This window comes from Platichthys flesus, chromosome 2, assembly GCF_949316205.1.
Source record: "Platichthys flesus chromosome 2, fPlaFle2.1, whole genome shotgun sequence".
Classification (NCBI taxonomy): Eukaryota; Metazoa; Chordata; class Actinopteri; order Pleuronectiformes; family Pleuronectidae; genus Platichthys; species Platichthys flesus.
This window is the reverse complement of record NC_084946.1, coordinates 14,902,337-14,923,125: the sequence shown is the minus strand read 5'-3', so window position 1 is coordinate 14,923,125 and position 20,789 is coordinate 14,902,337. Positions and strand designations below refer to the sequence as shown.

At 41.2% G+C, this 20,789-nt stretch overlaps 1 protein-coding gene across 3 annotated transcripts; it reads left to right on the top strand.

Moving 5' to 3' along the window:
- Positions 1 to 1,180: 1,180 nt before the first annotated feature.
- On the top strand, positions 1,181 to 20,145 carry arhgef25b (Rho guanine nucleotide exchange factor (GEF) 25b). Of its 3 annotated transcripts, none has more exons than XM_062400322.1 (16): positions 1,181 to 1,527; positions 10,203 to 10,525; positions 10,619 to 10,723; positions 13,209 to 13,336; positions 14,049 to 14,115; positions 14,257 to 14,360; positions 14,579 to 14,648; positions 15,263 to 15,352; positions 15,447 to 15,539; positions 16,036 to 16,086; positions 16,208 to 16,285; positions 16,381 to 16,572; positions 16,657 to 16,837; positions 16,920 to 17,122; positions 17,223 to 17,360; positions 19,287 to 20,145. In XM_062400322.1, exons 1-16 carry the CDS (start codon positions 1,434 to 1,436, stop codon positions 19,389 to 19,391), a joined length of 2,022 nt encoding a protein of 673 aa, XP_062256306.1. In that variant the 5' UTR covers positions 1,181 to 1,433; the 3' UTR covers positions 19,392 to 20,145. The 3 variants fall into 3 exon arrangements, with proteins under 3 accessions (XP_062256306.1, XP_062256307.1, XP_062256305.1); XM_062400323.1 differs by having other exon boundaries at positions 16,920 to 17,125; positions 17,223 to 17,303; XM_062400321.1 differs by having other exon boundaries at positions 1,182 to 1,527; positions 16,920 to 17,125.
- The last annotated feature ends 644 nt before the right edge of the window (positions 20,146 to 20,789 follow it).

Here is a 20,789-nt window from a genome sequence, read left to right as displayed (position 1 = left end):
TTCTACTGACTCTGTTCACGTTTGGGTTCGGCTGAGTTTATCCATAAATCTCCTTGAATCACACAACCTGATGCCACGAGCCTGGACAGCTGTGCTCAGAAGATCATCCAGTCATGAATACTTAATCTTTGCTTTGAGATTAAATCGGCCTGCCTCCATCCAGCCAGCTCAGTTTGATGCTCGTGTTGAATATTTCCACATGTTGGTTTGTCCACAGCCGAGGAAAAGCTTTGGTACCTGTGGTGAGAAAAGTGTGCAGGCAACTGATTTGTTGATCAGAGCAGATGGTCCTTATCCTTCATGTTTATTATTTATTATCTTTGTTGATCTGCAAGAATCAACTCAGTAACTCAATCTGTTTTGATTTGGGTTTATTGAATCACTTACAGAGCTGCACTCACTGTAGGATTGTCTTAGTTGTTGTGCTTACATTACTTTTTTTGGTAACTAGAAGTTAAAACCCACACAGCAGGAGAGGTTAAAAATGTTTCGCAAATATTTTTTTCTTTCTTGCTTTTCTTTTATTTTCCATCTTTTAGTTCACTTGTGAACCTGTTTCCTTTAATTTGTCACTTTCTCTCCTTCCCTGTTCACCATGTAATGATCCTTCATTTCCTGTCTTGCAGTGTCCCCCAATGTGAGTGTCCAACATTTATTTATAAACAATTTTTTTGACAAATCAAAATGTTGACCTTAAGATGGCGCTAGATAGACAGTCTGGTGGTCCCCACAATGCATCCATTAGATGTTAAGACATTGCTCTCTAAAAAACAAATGCCATTCTCACGATGGTGCTGGAAAAAAACATTTTTACATTCATCCATTGAGGACCATGAATAACTTTATAATATGTGATGCTGACCTGTTTATTAAATTTGACATTTCACTGGATAAATTTAAACTTTGGTAATTGTACTAAATGAAAAGTTGAGGTATCAACAAAGTCATTAGGCTTCGACCTTACTGGACCATGAATTTATCTACGAGAGTCTATGGTAATCCATGAAGATGGAGGGGAGGGGGAGCAGCCAGGGCGGAGGGATAAATGAGAGGAGGTGGGACTGGGAAACAGATGCTGGCACAGCAACACTTTAGTCACCACTCCCTCCCTCGTCACAGCTCCTCCCCTTCCCTGCCTCCTCTGTTGCTCCCTCACTTACTTTTGGTCCCTCTCATAATCTTTGCCTACTATCTGACCACACAGAACTGCTGTGGTTTTTTCTGCTGCTGCTCGTCTTCAAATCATGGGATAGTGACAGCACTTCAGCTTAGATTTGGACAATGTCAATGGAGCTGTTCAATGGGCACTTTCCCTCTCATCTCATTTGAGGATTACCACAGGAAGAGTGTGTCTGCATGTGCTTGTGTATGTGTCGGTCCAGCACTATGCCTGCTTCTGATGGTCTTGGGTCCTGCAGCAGGAGTGGATCATCATGAGAGGGGGTCACCACCAGCGAGGGTGTGGGTGTCAGCACCTGTTCAGAAAACTGCTCAGCAAATGTGGCTGCTGCATTGTCCGAGTCAGAGGTACGTAGATGCTCTGCTCCTCTGCAGGACTTTTTACAGAAGATGATGACTGATGAATAAAGTCCACATGCAAAGTTTTCTCCTTTTCACTTTTCGACACATTCAGAACATCAGGTTTTCTTTTTTATGTCTTTCCAAAGCTGTGGCAGACAGCTTGTTCATGAGGTTGTGTAATGCTAGCAATGCACTCAGGTTCCCTTTCTCGTAGGACCTTGCAAAGCCAGAGCATCCCTGAATTAATTCTGCTGACATGCTACTGGGAGCCCCTGCCTCAGCCACATGCAGCTGCAAAAATCTTGATGAGGCTGCCAGCAAACAGTAATTTACAGAAACAGTAACTACAAAGGTACTGTCCTTTATTTCCTGTTAAGGTTACTGCATATTGTAATGTATACATTACACATATATGACACAAGTGTATCTCTGACAGAGGTGTAAGCATGCTCATACATTAGAGGTAGTGTTGTTTCTTTTTAGAGACACTACATCGACTCTGCTATCTCAGGAGCTCTGAAGTGGGGATACCAGCAATGTTTGTGAACTTTGTGCTTCTTACTGACATAGATCAACTCGATCATTAGAGGGAAAGAGAGGTAGAAACAGAGGATTATTCCTTTAAATCCGAAGTTTGCATGGCTGCATGAAATGCATCTGTGGTGGATGGTTTTGTTTGTGGATATATATGTTTGGAGATGAGGCAGAGAGTTATTATTACAAATTATCTTCATCTTTGGATAACAGTACATTTTCAGTCTGTGTTTGTAAGGAGAGGGAGTTGTAGATAAAACAAGAGCAGCCAGAGAGCGATTCATGCTCCATAGAGATGATGTTTGATCTTTTACTGGATCTCTTGTCAAGCAATGATCCATCCTTCTATCTGCACTCGCCAATAAATCCTTCGAAGAGAAAAGTTTTATCTGCATCGATGACAAAGGTCCAGGACTGATTGTGGTACTTGATGAAGACAAGAGTGTTAGGGTCAGTTTTTTTTCTTTCTTAACCATTAGCTGGGACATTGAAGGTTTCTATTCTTAACTCCAAACCCAGCATTCTTATTCATATATCTATACCTGGGCGGCATGGTGATGCAGTTACTGGCACTTTTGCCTCTCAGCATCATGGGATTGAATCCTGCCAGGGCCTTTCTGAGTGGAGTTTGCAAGTGGTCCAACTGTCCAAGCACATGCAGATTGGGGTCAGGTTAATTGGAGACATTGAATTTACCATAGGTGTGAAAGGTTGTTCGTATGTTTGCCTTGCGATGCTCAGGAGACCCGTCCCGGTTCGACTCTACCTCTTGGACAATGTCAGCTGGGACCGGCTCCAACTTCCGTGCGATACTCAAAGGAAAAGTGGTACAGATGATGGATGGATGGACGGATGATTGTAAATATTTTTGAGAAGTCTGTTTTATACATTTCATCAGGTTTGTTTTGCCGGGTTGTAGATTTATATTATTAATTTTAGATACTGTGATATTGTCTCTTATTTGATACTTTATCAGTTACCTTATCAGATGCGTTGTTGCTGTTCTGTGTAGATACACGTGTGTGGCAGTGGGTGAAAGTGGGTGTGACTGTTGCAGTGTAAAGGCAGCTGTACACACAAATTCAAAGACACACACACACACACGCACACACATTGCGTCCCATAACTGCCCCGACCCTTAAATCCTCTGTTGTTCCAGTTGCTGGGGAGTGATTACAGAGCAGCTCTTCTGCCTTGACACACGCTAGAAATAAACGTGTGAAATGTGAAAATGAAGTGCTTTCTCACCTTTGTTTACAAAGATTAATAGAACATCTCTGACACTTTTCTTAGGGATGCACAGCGCCTTTGTGACGTGATGTCAGTGTTGCTGTTAAAAAAAGGTGTTTTCTCCCATCTGACTATAAAAGATTAGCCTTCTTTTGTCTGTGGATGAGTTTGGTGTGTGTTTGAATAGAAACAGTAGCAATCACAGTCAGCATAGCACCTGCTCTCTCATTTCCATGTAATCAGTTCTTCTCTACCTCCATACATTTTTTATGCTGTGGTTTTAGGATGGAAAGCCTTTGCTGCATTTGTCAGTTTTCATCGTTCTTCTTGCAAGTTGTTCTTATGTGATATGCAACTTCCTCCTTTGATTTTTCAGGCTTCTGATCTTCCTTTTCTCCCTTAAAGACTTCCTTCTTGTTATAAAACCTTAATTTCGGGGTCCTTACTTCACATTTTCAGCTAATTTGTCTTAGCTTGATTAGAAATTTACTTACAAGCCCTGATAGCAATGTCATTGTATTCGTAAGCACACAGCAGTCTGATTATGAGTGCTAATTTTGTTTCAATATCATCCTTTTGAGAACATTTTGATGCTTGGAGGACATTTTGGATTTGGACCTTTGGAAAATTCAAAGGGCTGTTTTCTGGTTCAGACTTGGTTTCGGGTTAAGACTTGGTTTTCGGGTTAGGGCTAGAATTAGGTTTAGGTTAAGGTTAGGCTTTGAGTTGCGATGGTTAAAATTAGGGTAAGGGGCTAGGGAATGCATTATGTCAACGAGCGTCCTCACAACTAGAGAGCCAGGTGTGTTTGCGTGTGTGTGTGTCTGAGGTCATTATTGCTGGTGAATTGATGATTAACAAGCACAAACGTGTTTATTTACACAGCACACCTACTTATGAAGTCGACTACATGCCAACTTCAGCAATTTTAATTGTAGTATTTGATGTTGAATGTTTTTATACAGTCTTGGAACCAGACTGATCTGCATTTGAACTTGATTTGTATCAAATCACACATCTAGAATTACACTCAGTAGAGTCAGAGTGCATGCCTCTGCCAAGGCCCAGCAGTCCCCTTCAATTCAATCAAGCCTTATAGCCAAGGCCACATTACTTTATTTCAGTTACATGGTAGCTGCAGGTTTTCTAGCCGTGATGGTTATGTACAGTAGTTGATTAAAGCTTATCCCTTATGAAACCACATAACCTCTGTTTCAGCATTTTTATTTGGGTCAACACCAAATATCACACACTCATAGATATTAGTCCGCTCACTATGCTGATATTTTTCCTCAAGTTCCATGAAATAAGGATATTGGTGAAAAGGTCAAAAAAACTACCTGGCAATGTTACAGAAAGTGATAAAGAATTGCTGGATCTGCCCCTTTCTCTGAATCCACGCCAGAATGTGTTATTTCCTGACTCAAGTCCCAGTTTTTTGGAAATCAGTTCAGTACTTTTTTGTAATCCTGCTGCCAAGCAAACAGAAAAACTAGACAAAAGAAACAAACGAGAATAGGTGAATACACAACATCCTTGAATGAGGTGATTAGTCAATTATAAATTGTATCCCGACTAGCGAAAGGTTCAGAAAACACAGACAACTCCTTCAAGATTCAAGATTTTTTTAATCTTGAATCTTGAAGGAGTTGTCTGTGTTTTCCAACTCCTTAAGGCATTAAATTGATTTACACAATGTATTTAACATAAAATACACATTCAAACATTTCAATGTGTGTTTGAAATGTTTGAAACATCAGTGTTAATGATTTCATCTCTCACACAAGAGATGAAACCATTAACACTGTCACCAGATCCAGTCATATTGGGCTCAAAAGGTCTGCTGCACTTCCTGTTGAAATGCTGCCAAGAAAAATAAATTCTCAGTCCACATCAGTGTCATCTGCAAAACTACACATCAGCCACTTTCACATCGTCCACATCCATTGAATCCTGAGGACTGATGCACAACTTTGTAGATACAGATGAGAATATTACACAGACACATACATATAAATACGAAAAGGATGTGCCCATGCTATGTCCAAATGTCTGAGTTTAATTCCAGACTAGGCAATAACTTGACAGTTCTAATCGTAATGTTTGAATCTCTCCACGTCTGCTGTACATTTGCTCTATATTTACAGCTTAAATTGCTGACCCCTGGTGGCTAATGTAGATTTATGGTTCAATCAAAGGCTACAGGGGACAGCATACATTTTTTAAATCTCTATCTGGAAGTAGTTGGGTAAATGCTGGTCTTCTGTTTGCTTTTTCCATCCTCTATCTTCAATTCGGATTCAGAGCATCGTCTAGAATGTTTTTTGGGGCGTGAGATTAATCAAGCTAAGAGTGACCACTGTGTATGACTGAGAGACCACATCAGCAGCCTGCAGTGGTGTGGGAAAAAGGAAGTGCTGGCATGAGCAGTGCATGTCCGACATTGTCAAAACTGTAACGGGGTAATTTGTCAATATGCAGGATATTAATCATAGTCATTGTTTAACAGCAAAAACAGTTGGCTGACTAAATTCTTGCTGATCAGAGCGATAATCACTGGTCTTATTCAAGAAATAAAAAAAGAGGGAACACAGAGCATTCGTAACACTGATATCAATATCATGTGAACAAATTATGTCAACAGAATTTAGATGCACTTTGAAATGACTGGTATGTTTCAGTTTGCTAATATAAACTGAATCACATAGTAATGTAGTAGTGACAGGTGACCAGTGGATAACCATATACATTAGCATTCAGCTGCAATAAAACTAATGTGGCTCTGGACCTTCTGCAGTGATGAGGAGTAGGCTACTGAGGTCACACAACCTTTTTCCAGGCAAAGTTGTTTGACTAAGCTGCCTCTAAATAGAAGAGGTAGTCGTTCTTATCAGATTCTTGTTCAAGTTTAAATTCCACCTTTTTCCTGAACCTTTTCTAACCAACAGTAATATGGTGCAATACAGCTAGTGCCCTTCACACATTTCACACTCATGCTGAACGCTTAAGGTCTGGAAATAAATCTGTGGAGAAAGCAAGGTGACATATTTATGTATTTGTGCTTGTGGCTGCACATGTGTGTGTCTTTAATCCAATTAATCTGTCATCCTTCCTGATTGATAAAGCTGTGCACCAATTCTCAGGATTGAATGTATGTGGATGATGTGAACGTCGCTGATTCATGGTTTTGGGGATGACATGCTGCGTAGACTGAAATGTATTGTTCTTGGCAGTATTTCAACAGGAAGTGAAGCAGATCCTTTGACTGGATCTGATAACAGTTCTGAGGATTTCGTCTATCAACTTGGTGGTTGTAGAGTGAGTCATCAACTAACCAGAGGGTTGGTGGTACAATCCCCGGCTCCTCCTGTCTGCATGTTGAAGGATCCTTGGGCAACCCTGAACCCAAGAAGTGCTGGATGAATGTGTGTTTGAATGTGACTTGAACTGTGATGCACTTTGAGAGAGAGAGAGAGAGAGAGAGAGAGAGAGAGAGAGAGAGAGAGAGAGAGAGAGAGAGAGAGAGAGAGAGAGAGAGAGAGAGAGAGAGAGAGAGAGAGAGAGAGAGAGAGAGAGAGATAGCAGCATATGTAAAGTAGGTCATGGACGCAGCACTCTCCTCCATCAGTGCCAGATAAGCACAGATGTACTCTATGAGAACAATATTCTCATCATGCACCAGGCTTTATAAGATAGGTTTATTTATGTTCATAATGTGACTCTTAATTGTTATCATGCCTGATAACTTTAAATGTTTTTTTATTTTTCAAATGTATTATTCAAGTATTAATATCCATCCATTGCAGTTTACACTATAGAAAGAACAGCATTCAGCAATTAAGAGACAGAGATTGAACAGGACCGTTTCAACATAAAAGTTGCAAAACTTCATTATGAACCATGGACAAAGATGGATGGCATGACTGCTCAAAGGAAGCCAAACTGTCTCAAATGCCACTTTGTAGCTGGATGCAGTGTCTAAGTGGTCGTGTTTTCCGTGATTGACAGCTTAGATTGACTCATGATTGGCCGAGGATATGTGCTGATGGGACCTTGCTACCGACCTGGCTTCTTCCCCCCGATCACTGCGGCAGAGACTCTGGCTCCAAATGCACAAGATGGCAGCATTCGTAACCAGGGTATTTTGGCATCATTTTTGGATACTGTGAGGAAATGAAGACATGTCCTTTAGATATACAGCCTGTGATTTGAACACCTTCAGGTCTAAGACACAAGGAGAACAGATATGTAAACATCTGTCAATATTGACCTTGTGGTAGTTTACAGCTTTGTAAATCCTGAAGGTGTTTCATTTTTTCGGAACCTTAATCCATCGATCAATCTGGATGCTCCGGAGAATTTGTGTTGCACTTGAAACCACCTCAAAAGCTGACAAGTCTTACACAAATCAGCCTCAGTGTGCCATCACGGTGGTCACAGAGAATGTTTTCTTCAAAATTTACCTTTAAACATTTACCTTTGAATGTATAGATTTACACAAACAAAATAAATATGTTAATTATCATTCGGATGTTGATGACGCCTTCACGTGTGGATGCATCCTCTGCCTGCGTGTTTACAAACACTGCTCACAAACCCTACAGTGGTCCAGCTGTTGCTCTGTGAGAAAATGTCACATTACATAATAATCTCAAACAACCATGACAAGCTGGGTTGCTCAGCTCAGCAGTGATCTGGACGCAAGTGACCAACACGCAACGTTAAGGGTCAGCTCAGAGGAAGTGGTGATGCACAAGGCCTAAAGTAACGATGTTGAGATAGACGTTAGTGGCCCTGTCAGGCCTGACCTGGATATCTCAGATAGATTTCAAATAACAGGGAGACCTGATGCTCGACTCTGGGTGATGACACAGTGAGTATGGATATTTGTAGCTGTTTGGAAATGGAAATGACAGAAAATACAGAGGAAAGGCAACAGCACACAAGACGGATTATCTTTGACACACACAGGCCTGTATCTTTCAACTGGGAGATCTAGAACTTTTGTCCAGGAGAAAAGGGTAAAAAACAAATCATCAAAACTCAAGGCCCAAGTGGACCCCATTGATGCTGTTGATCCCCTGGCTTTTCCTCTCCCAGTTTCTATTTGAACAGGTGCTACTTTTCTCGCCTTTACGGCACTGGTTTAGCCGCTCAATAAACTCACAGACCAGTTGCATGTGTTGTAAATCATTTCATGTCATGCAAATACAATCTGGGAGTTCTGCTGAGCATTTTGACTGGAGTTGGCGAGTGAGTTACAAACGTCCGGGAGAGACGAGAGAAGGGAGAATAGACAGTGAGAGGAAAATCGGAGGAAAGAAGGAAAAGTAAAGCTGTTCAGTTGTTAGAAAATGGGAAATGTTTCTTTGATTTGAGAGTCAATTGTTGACTCACACAGTCACATATATTTCAATATATATACGTCTAAACAGTTATTGGACAGTTTACTATGAAATGTGTTGCAGACTTTTAGGTTCCCTTCAGGATAAATATAATGACACACAAAAACACACAAATTCTCTCACACCCACACGCACACGCACACGCACACGCACACACCCTGACCCTCTTCTCTCACCTCTTAATCAACCCATTACTGAAATTAGTGTGCGTCACTGCATGAGTGAAGCTCCAGACTGTGAATTAATTTAATTGCAGTCTGATTTGAATCCAGTCTACTTTGAATGTCTACATTGTTTTCAAGGAGACAGTTTTTTTTTCCGTCTGTGAGTTTTAAGGAACCAGCAAACGCACGAGAACTGAATAAAAGCATCACAATTAAAGCTACTGTCATGAATGCCGAATGTGGTATTTGTGTTTAGGAAGGATTTAGCTGGTTCCCATCAAATAGAAGAAATAAAATGGAGCAGGAAGAAAACCCATCACTCATTATGTGACTGCCAGTGTGGGGTCTTGTTTAATGGCTGTATCAGGCAGTTTTGGCAAATGACTGACCCAGATTTTCACTGGCTCCTTGTTATTGTAATCACAGCTTACATAAATGTGCTGACAGGGAATAGTGGCTTCTGGGAGGAGTCCAAATCGACAAAGTGGGGCTGCTATAAGATTCCTCTTTGCTACGATCAGCAGAACACAGTGAAATATTAGTTTGTGGATGCTTGATTAAAACAGTGTGGTTGAGGATTCGGCACCAGTTTCCACAATCCACAGACTTACAGCGGGAAACAAGATCCAGCTGTAGCATTAAAAGGCTGACAGCTCCAGTGCTGGTCCAGCTTTAGGTGTAGAATGAGGTCAGTTCAGTCGAGTGTTTCTTTTAAATGCTTGAGTCACTTTAGTTTCCACACTATAATTTTGGCACATTGGTTAAGTCAGAGTAGCCAGAGATAAATTTCACCACAGTTGGTGAAGGCTACATAATTTAAAAGTGTGATTCAGTGTTTCATAACTGCCCGGTGCAGGAAAAATGATTATACTGAATAACGAGCGGAAAATAGCCATGGAAAATAAATGTTCTACTCACGTTCTGTTCTCACTAATAATAGCATTAAGCAGAGTAACAATAAAAGTAGTAGGTGCCATTTGGCTGCGTAATGAATACTTTTTAAATTGTAAAAAAGAACAGGGATACAAATTTTTGTATCCCTGTTTTGTTTTAACTGGAGTTTCTTCAAACAAATGTAAACAGTTAAACTGTATTCCAAGATTTCCAGTTGAGTTAATGAATCCTTTCTCATGAGATCAGATCTGTGTTTGTGTTTGTTATAATTTAGGTCTGGTGAGTACAGTAGCTGCAGCTACTTATGTTACAGTTAGAGCTTAGCACAGGAAATTGAACAACATTTTTGTGCAGAAATCTGTCTGAAGCATCTGACCTTAGAGGATGTACCCAACAATTAGCTGCTGTATTAAAACTCAACCCTACACCCCCCTCTCTGTCTCTCTCTCTGCAGCAGAGTCGTACTCTGTGGCGGGCAGTGACGGTAGTATCACCCCATCAACGGGCCCTGTGCCCCACCACGCCTCGGGCAACTCTAGCCCCTGCTCACACTCCTCGTCTGGAGGATCACGGCACCCAGTCAGCGCTCTGAAGAAGTGGCTCACCAACCCCGTCCGCAAACTGAGCTCTGATGCCAGAGGAGGAGCAGGAAAAGCTGAGAAGCAGATGTGCAGGTCAGACGGGAGGCAGCCGCCATTGGTTCTTTCCCACAATCAGGCTCAGCTGAGGCCTCTGGAGCCACTCACTAACTACAGCATCCTCCCCTCTCGAGACACGGTATAGTTTACTCCTAAATGTGAATTTATTCCTAATGACAAAACATGTCCAATCAGCCTGTTTCTGAAGGCTATTCATTTTTATATTTTACAGATGTGGGGAGACGGTCTGTCAAGCCCAGCAGCTTCTTACCCTACCCAGCCGTCCTGTCAGAGCCATGAATCCTCCCTCCTGCAAGGCAAAGAAACCCAGAGTCTGGTAATGGCTATATTCTATTCTATTCTGCACCCTCCCTGATGTTATACACTCACAAATCCCCAAAATCCAAAATAATACTGTAATTCAATTTTGATCTATTGGTAATTGAACACGATACTGGGATGCAGACGTTCTCATCAGAAAATATATTGTCTAATTTAATCTCATTATTTATAAACATATTTTAACTACAAATCTTGCAAGTGAGTCTTGCTCTGACCATTCAGCTCTTCATTCAACTCACAATGACTTTGAGCTTCTCTCATCATTAAAGTTCCACTCCAGGACCTCAATTTAAAATAATGCTGGTCTCTCAAGCCAATAATTTGCATGTATATATTCGAAAGCATAAACGTAAACATAAAGCCAACTCATTCAAACTGTGAATCATAACAATGCCCAAACATGCTATGGAGAGTTTTTAACGTGAAATGAGTCTTATTGGCACACATCATTTGAATTCCACAAATTGTCCCAAATCCGCACAACGTATTCTCAAATTTGGTGTGTGTGTGTAGTCACACACAAGCACACACACATGTGCACTTAGCACATCTTTCTGGAAACCCAACACTGGAGTACTTTGACTCTTTGAAAGTCTGTGGTGAGAGGAATCACTCCTGTGGGCTTTGGTAGACGGCATCTGGAAGTAATCAACTATAGCCAAGCAGCGTGAAACAGGCTGAAACAGGGTCATGGTCGGGGGTGAGGAGTTTACTCAGAAATTAGAAGAAGAGGCGAGCAGGCAAAGTGAGAAACAGGCCTGTGGATGGTGGACAACTATCCTCCAAGGATGACCGAGTCAGGTTTCATAAGCTTTACATAACTGATAAGTAGGAACTCTAGAGATTTTACAAAATCCCTTCACCTATCAAGTCTGCTTGATAAATGACTGCTCTCCCTTGTAAAGTTCTCAGTCAAACAGTCTGTTGGGATGAAATTATGTCATAGACACATTCAACTTCTTATTTAGTTTGGCTCCTTCCCTTCGTGCAACTCAGGTCAGTGTGAAGAGAGAAACTTCTCAACTCTTTGAAGAATTTGTTTGACAATTTGGATATGCTTTTATTTGTTTTCTTACTGAGGGTTAAATGTGAAGATTGTCTGTACAGCCAGTATGTTGCCTTCAGTTAGGTCAGCACTGTATAAACTGTAAAGAGGGAATTAACCAAAATCTTTAGTATTTATAAAATATTCCAATATTTGCATGATAACGAAGAGCAAAGTAAAAGGATTAGGTGTGACACACATTCAAATCGTATGCTTTTTTGTGACGCAGGTATTAAATAATTAAAACAAGTATATGTCCCTTTAGGCTGAACTACTCCTTTAACCTTCTCTTGACTTTCAGAGGATTAAGTGCAATTAGAGAGGAAATAACGTTCACATGCCGGCAGAATGTGTGTGGCTGCTGAGTAAGGACAAGAACAGTCCACTCAGATACAGCGAGAGAGCAGAACATACAGGCCTTGCAAAAAAAGGTTAAAACAAACAGAAAGAGCATATTTGACCTACAAACTGCCTCCACAGGAGGATTATTATCCAGTGTACCAAGGTAGAGAACAAAATGTGGCGAGACGACAGTATGTCAAGAGGATTACAGTCAAATTCACATGAGTTTAGACTGCTTTTAGGTGAGGAGATGTATTAGTTATATAACTACTCTCCTTACCCCCGACCTCTTTTTTATGACTTGACAAATTGTGCATGGGTTGCTCATTATTTGGCTCTATCCATCAGGCCTGATTCTTCTTTTCCCAACAGTCTCCTCAGCAACACGGAGAGATATAAAAAAGTGATTATTACTCTTAGGTTACTCGAGATTTAGTGGGTGACACGGCTTTCCAAAAGAGGATCAGCAAAATTGCACCACTCATGTGAATTTAAACCTTTGCATCTTCTTATTTTTCCACTGGCTTGGAAAAAACTCTGTGACCCCTGTGTTATTATCATAATTATAATTATGTGCCATTATTACATAGTTCATACTTATTACTTACTCATACACTAACATTGAGTCAGTTAGTGAGGTGTAGTGTTGAGCCCATTGAACTGGGTCACAAGACGACAATATTCTGCTTCACAAATTTGTATTAGTTTTTTCTTACTGTGGAATTTTTCAGATCTTTGCTTTTTGGGGAAATATTGGATAATTTGACCTCTTAAACAGCTTGTTTATTTAAAACCATCTAAAGCCGGACAAGGGGCCCTAACTCAACGCTGCTTTGACAGAAGGGGCCACATGCCTCCCGACTGGTTAGATCTTTAACATTAGAGATCACAGGCTGTATATAAAGATGGACGTGTCTCCACAATACAGAAATGAGGACAACAAATTCCTGAATACGAAAACTGCCATGCCTTTTGCGATGACGTCATTTGCAGCCAGAGTCTGTGCTGGGATGGAGTCTCAGTAACCAGGTCCCGCTGATACACATGCTTGACCAATTACTGAAAGCTGTTCTGTCTTGCTTTTGTGTTTCAGAGTCAAAAATCCAGCATCAACCCTCTCCAGGGCGAAGACAGCTGCGCCGTGACTGATGACTCAGGAAGTCAGTGGTCTGCCACGGTGGACAGTGAAGAGGAGAGAAACGTTGCCTTAGAGAAGAGCATGTACGTGCCAACTCTACAACAAAGCAACAGCAATCGTTTCACTTTCTTGCTGAGGTGTAGAGGAGGAGATTGATGCCATACCATGACGTCTGTACAGTAAAATGTGATGCTTGAACCAGTAGATTGCTCAGCTGTAGTGTAAAAAATAGAAATAGGGAAACGGCTACACAACACAACAAAATCTGCCCAGCTGCAACTCTTAAATTTACACATGATATCTTGAGTATTCTATTTTTAAAACCACCACAATGTAGAATATAAAAAAATTGTAGTGTAATGGGGGATTAGTATCTGACTATTTCTTGGCCAGAAGCACTGCTCAAGAAAACACAAAACCAGCCCCAATTGTTATTTTTACACTAATAACTTCTTTAACTTCATGTTGAAGATATTAGATAGACAGTAATGGGTTGATTAGGACGCTTCAGAGGCTTTTGATCTGACTAGCAGTCTACTCTTATACAGACTATATGTTAAGCTAGTTATAGGAGCCAATCCTGGGGCTCTGGGGCTCGAGCATCCACACAAAATGCCAAAAAAAATGTTGGTTATTTTCACTGTCCGTCAGAATATTGATTCGTTGCTGAGGGCTATGGGCTAGGTTCATGGTTCTGAACTCCATTCATCTCATTCTGCCACATTTCAGAAAATGTGCATTTCTGGTTGGATTATGCCTGATCATCTTTTACTTGTTTTGAAATGTCTCTTTCAGATACGTGCTCACAGAGCTGGTAGAGACAGAGAGGTTGTATGTGGAAGATCTTGGACTCATAGTGCAGGTGTGTCTCCCTTCAAAGTTTCATCACATTTAAATCTCTGAGTCCTTAATTAATAACAGTCTACAATATTAATGCCATATGTTTTAAGTTTTGTTTTCGTGGAAACTGATTATTGACACGTGTGTGTTTGTGTGTGTGTAGGGCTACATGACCAGCATGGCCAATCAAGGAGTTCCGGAGGACATGAAGGGGAAGGACAGGATTGTGTTTGGAAACATCCACCAGATCTATGACTGGCATAAAGAGTGAGTCAGAGACGTCTCCTCTCTTTGTTGTCTTTTCCACCTCTCACTGCCTCTGAATCTATGCGATGTCCCACAGTCTAGCTCCGACCTTCTCATGTTTGGTGACTGTTTGGTGTGTCACGTCCCCTGTGGCTTTTTGTTTCTTGCCTCTATGTGTGTGCATGTTTTTTGGTTGGAGGACAGTTCCTGTCTCACCGCCTGTGCTCTGTGTCACACAGTTATTTCCTGGGAGAGCTGGAGAAGTGTGTGGTGGATCCAGACAGCCTGTCCCAGCTCTTCATCAAACACGTGAGTGACGAGGAGAAGGTTCTTGTTTTGAGTTTAACTCCCAGCTGCAAGTGTCTCTCAGCTCAGAGCTCTAGCTGTGTATGAAGCCTCCTGTCGTCCAGATGTGTCCTCTTCTTACAGATCAGTTGTCTGCAGGTGCAGCTGCAGAAGAAATGCTCTTGTAATCACTCTCCATGAAAAATATTCACACCCACCATGAACATATTGTTATTTACTATGTGTTTTCTATTATATTATATGTTATTAGACTTCAGTATTTAACACTGAAAAAAAATCAGGTCAGCAACTCTTACCACAGCAGTAGAATGTGCCAACTTTGTTAGCTCAGCTTTTCTATCCCCACTCCAGTCAGTGTAATCTAGTATAGCTAATTAAACCAGAGCAAATTGAAATTGCTTTAATGAAACAGAGTTCCCAATTTACAAAAACACAAAAAGTCCACCAAACTCTTCAGGGGAAAAGGAAACAAATGAATTTTGAGGAAATTAAGACATGGAGCAGCTCAGAGATTGTATTCCCTCTCTCACATTTCGTCACGCTGCCCCTCGCACACATTCACACAGGCATGTCATCGTCGCTGCCACATGACCTGTTTCTCTGTCTTAATTTTCCAGGAGCGGCGTCTTCACATGTATGTTGTTTACTGCCAGAACAAACCCAAGTCAGAGCACATCGTCTCGGAGTACATTGAGTCCTACTTCGAGGTGAGTCACCTTTGATCCCACAGTGAATCTTACTGGAGCTCCTTAAAGACTTTTTCCATTACGCAGCATTTCCTCTCTGTTTTCTCCCTGCCAGGATCTCAGGCAACAGTTGGGTCACAGGCTGCAGCTCAATGACCTGCTCATCAAACCCGTTCAGAGGATCATGAAGTATCAGCTGCTGCTGAAGGTCTGGCTGTTAAGCATGACTCTGCGTGCATGGCACCGCAACATGACATGATTATGTGCGCTACTTTACATGATGACATCATTCTTATCATATGATTAAAGTTTTTTTGAGTTATATAAGGTTGTTAAGGTTGGGTATAGTTTTACAAAAAGCATTTTGAACTAATGCATGATGTATTTTTTATTTTCTGCACTGTGGCTCCTTAATGTCATCACTAATCAGTGTTATTTAATGATATGGATTCATTTTTCTAATCGATTCAAGCTTCAGATTTTGTCTCTTGCCCTTTTACTTGTTGCAATATATTGAACAATGCGTTTTTGGACCATTATTTTGTGACTTTGATCTTCGAACTTCAATCAATTAACTCATAAAGTTAATCATTAAGTAAAACACCCTCTAAGTCTTGTACTGTTGAATTGTTTCAATGATTTTATCCACACACAGACAAAACCAAATTTCAAAGTAAGATCCTCTCTTTGTTTGGCATCTGCAGGACTTCCTGAAGCACTACAGTAAAGCAGGGAGGGATGTTGAGGAGCTGCAGGTACAAGTTCAGTGTGAAATGGAAAAATACAAATGAAGAGTATTCAGATTCTGCATATTTGTTTGTACCCTAATCTTGTTTTCACCTTTTGATTCTGCCTTCCTCCAACCTCCTCCCTCAGAGGGCTGTGGAGGTGATGTGTTTTGTGCCAAAACGCTGCAATGATATGATGAATGTCGGCAGGCTTCAAGGTTTCGAGGTGAGAAACTGAATCTTATTTTTTAAATATCTCATCAGAGACTAAACACGTATCCAGGACCTCTCGCAGCGTTGGTGACTAACATGTTGTTTCAGGGTAAAATCACAGCTCAGGGGAAGCTGCTCCAACAGGACACCTTCTCCGTCAGCGATCAGGAAAGTGGCTGCGTGTCCAGAGCCAGGGAGAGGCGGGTTTTCCTGTTTGAGCAGCTGGTCATTTTCAGCGAGCCAATCGACAAGAAAAAAGGCTTCATATTGCCTGGATACACTTTTAAAAACAGCATCAAGGTAAGAGTAGCTTTATATTTTCAGTCATGTTTGGTTAACACTGTTTTGTCAATGGTTAACACAACTCCTGTGTGCACTCTGCAGGTCAGCTGTTTGGGTGTGGAGGAGCACACAGAAGACGATCTGTGCTGTCTGGTCCTGACCTCCCGGGGGAATGACGGCAGCGTGGCACGATTCATCATGCAGGCATCGTCTCCAGAAACACAGCTGGCTTGGTTCAGCGACGTGGTCCAGATCCTAGAGAACCAGAGGAACTTTCTAAATGGTATCAGAGCTCAGGGTTTCCTCAATAAAACCGCAGACTTTGGATTGATGAGTGATGTGACTTCTCTTCCTGTCCTTTGTAGCCCTTCAGTCCCCGATAGAGTACCAGCGCAGAGAAAGCAAGTCAAACAGTCTTGGCAGAAACATGAGGTCTCCATCCGTGTCAGCATCTGGCCTGGGACCTCAGTTGTCAGCATCCATAGACCGACGTCAGCAGCCCTGCCTGTTGTCCTACAACACCTCCCTGCCCTCTCTGCATCCGGCCCAGCACAGCCCTGCCAACAAGGTGGTGAGTGTACAGAAGTGCTACCTTACCCATTCACATGCAAACACGCGTCTCTGTTACTCTCGCGTCTCCTTTATTTGATTTCTGTCTCTGTTTTAAGGTTTCTAACCCTTGTGCTGTGACACCTCGAGCAGCTCACCTGCCGCTCTCCTCCCACCAGCAGCTTAGTTTGAGCTCAGAGGTGAGACTCGACCGTGGGATCAACGGTCTGGCTCCCTGCAGCCCACACAGCCTGCAGGTACAGCTGTCTTAGACAATAACAGCATTTCACATCAATCGCAAACTTCCACCGCAAAAGTAGTTCAGGTGAACACAGTTTAGATATTTCACTGAACTGAATAAACAGTGTTAGCGAGGGTTTCATCCTTTAAAGAGTAACTTACTGGCCGGAGACATAGTGACATCATTACTGGGTGCGATCAGTGGTTTTTCACCCACGAAGAGAGGAGAAACATGTTTACATTAGGTTTAAGCTTTAAACAAGCATTGAAGGTCATTAAGTCTTTTTTTACTTCAGTAAAACTAAACAGTATTAGCAGATAAATCCAAACATACCAGTTGTAAGAGAATGTTGAAAGTCATTTTTATGCTGCAGGTGATTAACTGCTTGATGCTGTTTTACTAAACTACCGCATCAGTCACATAAATAATCTTAACATATTTTCCATCATATTTTTGTGTTGCATCAGACTCTCACAAGGTTATAAATCTAACTTGTTTCTTTTCTCCTGTGGTAGTTAAACTAACCCAGTGAAGGAGCAGGTTAGCTGGTCCACACTGTTGAGTGTTCACTGTGTACAGAACAAAACGATTCTTCTTCAGTTTTCAGTTGTGCAGATGAGTGGAGCTGTTGTCTCTGAGGCAGCAGCCTGAGGCTGTTTGTCGTCATGATCTCTGATGATGAGGGGAAATGACTCTGGTCGCCTTTGTCAAATATCCTGTTGTTGTTTCTGCATGGATTTAAAAGCTTGGACGACTTAAACTGTATCATTCAGTCTTCTAGTTTATGAGAAACCCACTGACCTGCAGTTTTATCTTTTACACCCAGACTTCCACCAGGAGGAGGAAATGGTTTGATCACCGACCTCCAATTAATCAGGTTTATCTGGCCTGATTCCACAAAGTCCTTCTTGTCCTTTCATCTCCCTCTTGGTGTTTTTGGATCTGCAGAGTTTCCATCCGGCTTTGGGTGCAGACACACAAACCTGTTTCCTCTTTACCTAAGCTCATCTGAGGTGTTGATCCCCCAGTCCTCAAGACGTTCCTAAACATTTATGACTCACTGTCGGTTTCTCAACAACAGGACTCTCCAGTATCTGACAGACACTCCTATTATCTTTAAAGTAAAATCCAGCACCAGTGGTTAAACAAACCTTCATGCATCTTCTTTGGAGAAGAACAAAAATGGGCATTTTTTTGTACGTACGTCCTTTTAAAAGCTGTGATAATCAATATTTCTGTATCAACAATGTATCAAGTGTCTTTGGGAGTGTGATGAATGCACAAAAGAAGTATAATCTGCCTCTGCAGTTTTTCCCAGAGCTCACTGTTTTGGTTGCTGAACCCACAACTTTATTTCCCAGCAAATAAATCTTTTATATGAAACAACAATCTATAAACCTGATGAACGAGCTCATCGCCCAAAGCCGGACAACTTGCTGCTGAATATAGTGATTGTTTAGCTTTTTCTCAGTATTCGGTGGAGACCAAAAACAGAGCTAAAAGGAGACGGGATATTGGACTTACTTTCACCAGGTGGCCAGAAACATAACTCCAAATCCCAAATGAGAGATAATGTTGCCCCATGTCTCCTGGAAGGTGTAGTAACATGTCAGAGTTGCCTTTACAGCTTGTTTTGCTGCCCCCAGGTGGCCCAAAAAAAATATATGATGAAATGCATCATATACTGTCTTTGTTTATGATTTTTAATGTTTATTTTGTTATGAATAATTTAATATAAGTTTAAGATTATGTCAATGTTTTATCCTCTGGTAGTTTATAAATAAGAACAACAGATGTTGGGTTGAAAACTAGACAATATTGAGGCAGTTCTTCATAGAATTAAACAAGCAAAGCTGTTCATACCTTTTGTAATCTATCATACAAACCGTTTCATGAGAATACGTTGAAATAATGAACTCATTGCTGTTTTTTCTCCCCTCAGTGTGTGACTGCTAACTTACAAGCGACCATGTTAAAGGCTGAGGGCCGGACTTATTCAGCACATCAGCCAAACAACCTGGACCGGCTCACGGAGAGCGAGCAGTGACACCCTGGGAATGACGCATGAACTCACTTTGTCTGGATTCAGCTCCTGAGTTCTTTGTCAGCATGATTTGACTCTTTCAGTCCTCTTTCATCAAGGTGTCAGCGTCCTCACATCACGTCCCACAATGACTTCCATGCAGGGTCCGATCTGGATCTAATTAGGCTTTTGTCCATTCTGCACACCTTGCATATTCACATCTGCAGATGATGACATGAGATGAAATGTGAAAATGTATTTCTGAAGCACCACGGACACTCTACTTCTTTGTTTATGTATACATTTTGTTACATTTTTCCTCCATGATTATTTTTGTAATAGATCATATTTTTCATAAAGAACCAAATCCACTTTATTCCCCCCCAGAACTGTGCTCACAGTCAATCTCTGTGTCCTTAAATGACTGTTTCCTTGAATTCACTGGGCGACCGTAGATTCCAGCCTCACTGTGGGATCTGAATCCATACGAGTTGTTTTGTGTGTCTGTGAATTCCTTCAACATAACAAAATAGCTTGTGCTTCCCCATTGGTGAGCTATTTAAATCTGGCTATTGTTACAGCGTTATCTGCACCCAACACACACGCGTCACACAAAGCGTGTGTCAAAATCAAGAAGAAGAAAAAAAAAAGGGAACAAAGTTAAAACGGAGGTGCTCATAAGTCACTGTCGTCCTGTATGTAAATACTCTCATGTCAGTTCAACTGTGACTTGTTATGTCCTGATACACAGAAATAAAAAGACATGCTGTTCAGATAAGATACTCTGCTGATCTATTTTCTCTGACCCGTTCATTTTGTGTGTGTTCCCGTATTTTCCTAGGATCAACTCCTTTAGACACCCGCTTCGGCATACACCTGAAAGTTTAGTGTATCTTAATAGGTTCCTTGTTTACACTGCCTTTTCTTTTCTTTTCTGAATTGGTTTTCTTTATTTTCATAAATATAGTCTGAAGGGTGTGTCCAGTTTATAGATTACCTGAAAAATTGAATTGAAACTTGAAACTTAATCTTTGAACGATTTCACAACATTGAAGCCATTGGTATACAGCACCCTCTAGTGGAAAGATTTAAGCTCATGCTCCTAGTTAGTTTATTTGTGATCAAACTTGTGTTGTTCTCAATTCTCACTCAAACAGAACATCAGACCCTGTGTACAGCAGCATGAACAAAAAGATCCCCTCCACCCAGCCCCTATCTATACCGCTTATCCTTTGATTGATTCAGGGGGAGCTGGAACCGATTACAATTATATTTGTAGAAATTTTGTCACAAATTGTATTCATTTGTGACTAAAATATTGGTTGTAATCGTTAAATGATTCTTCATTCACCAATGAAAAGGGTTGAATAACCCCTGTGTTAATATAAAATAAACATTATTGCTCTGCCTTTAAAAAAACAG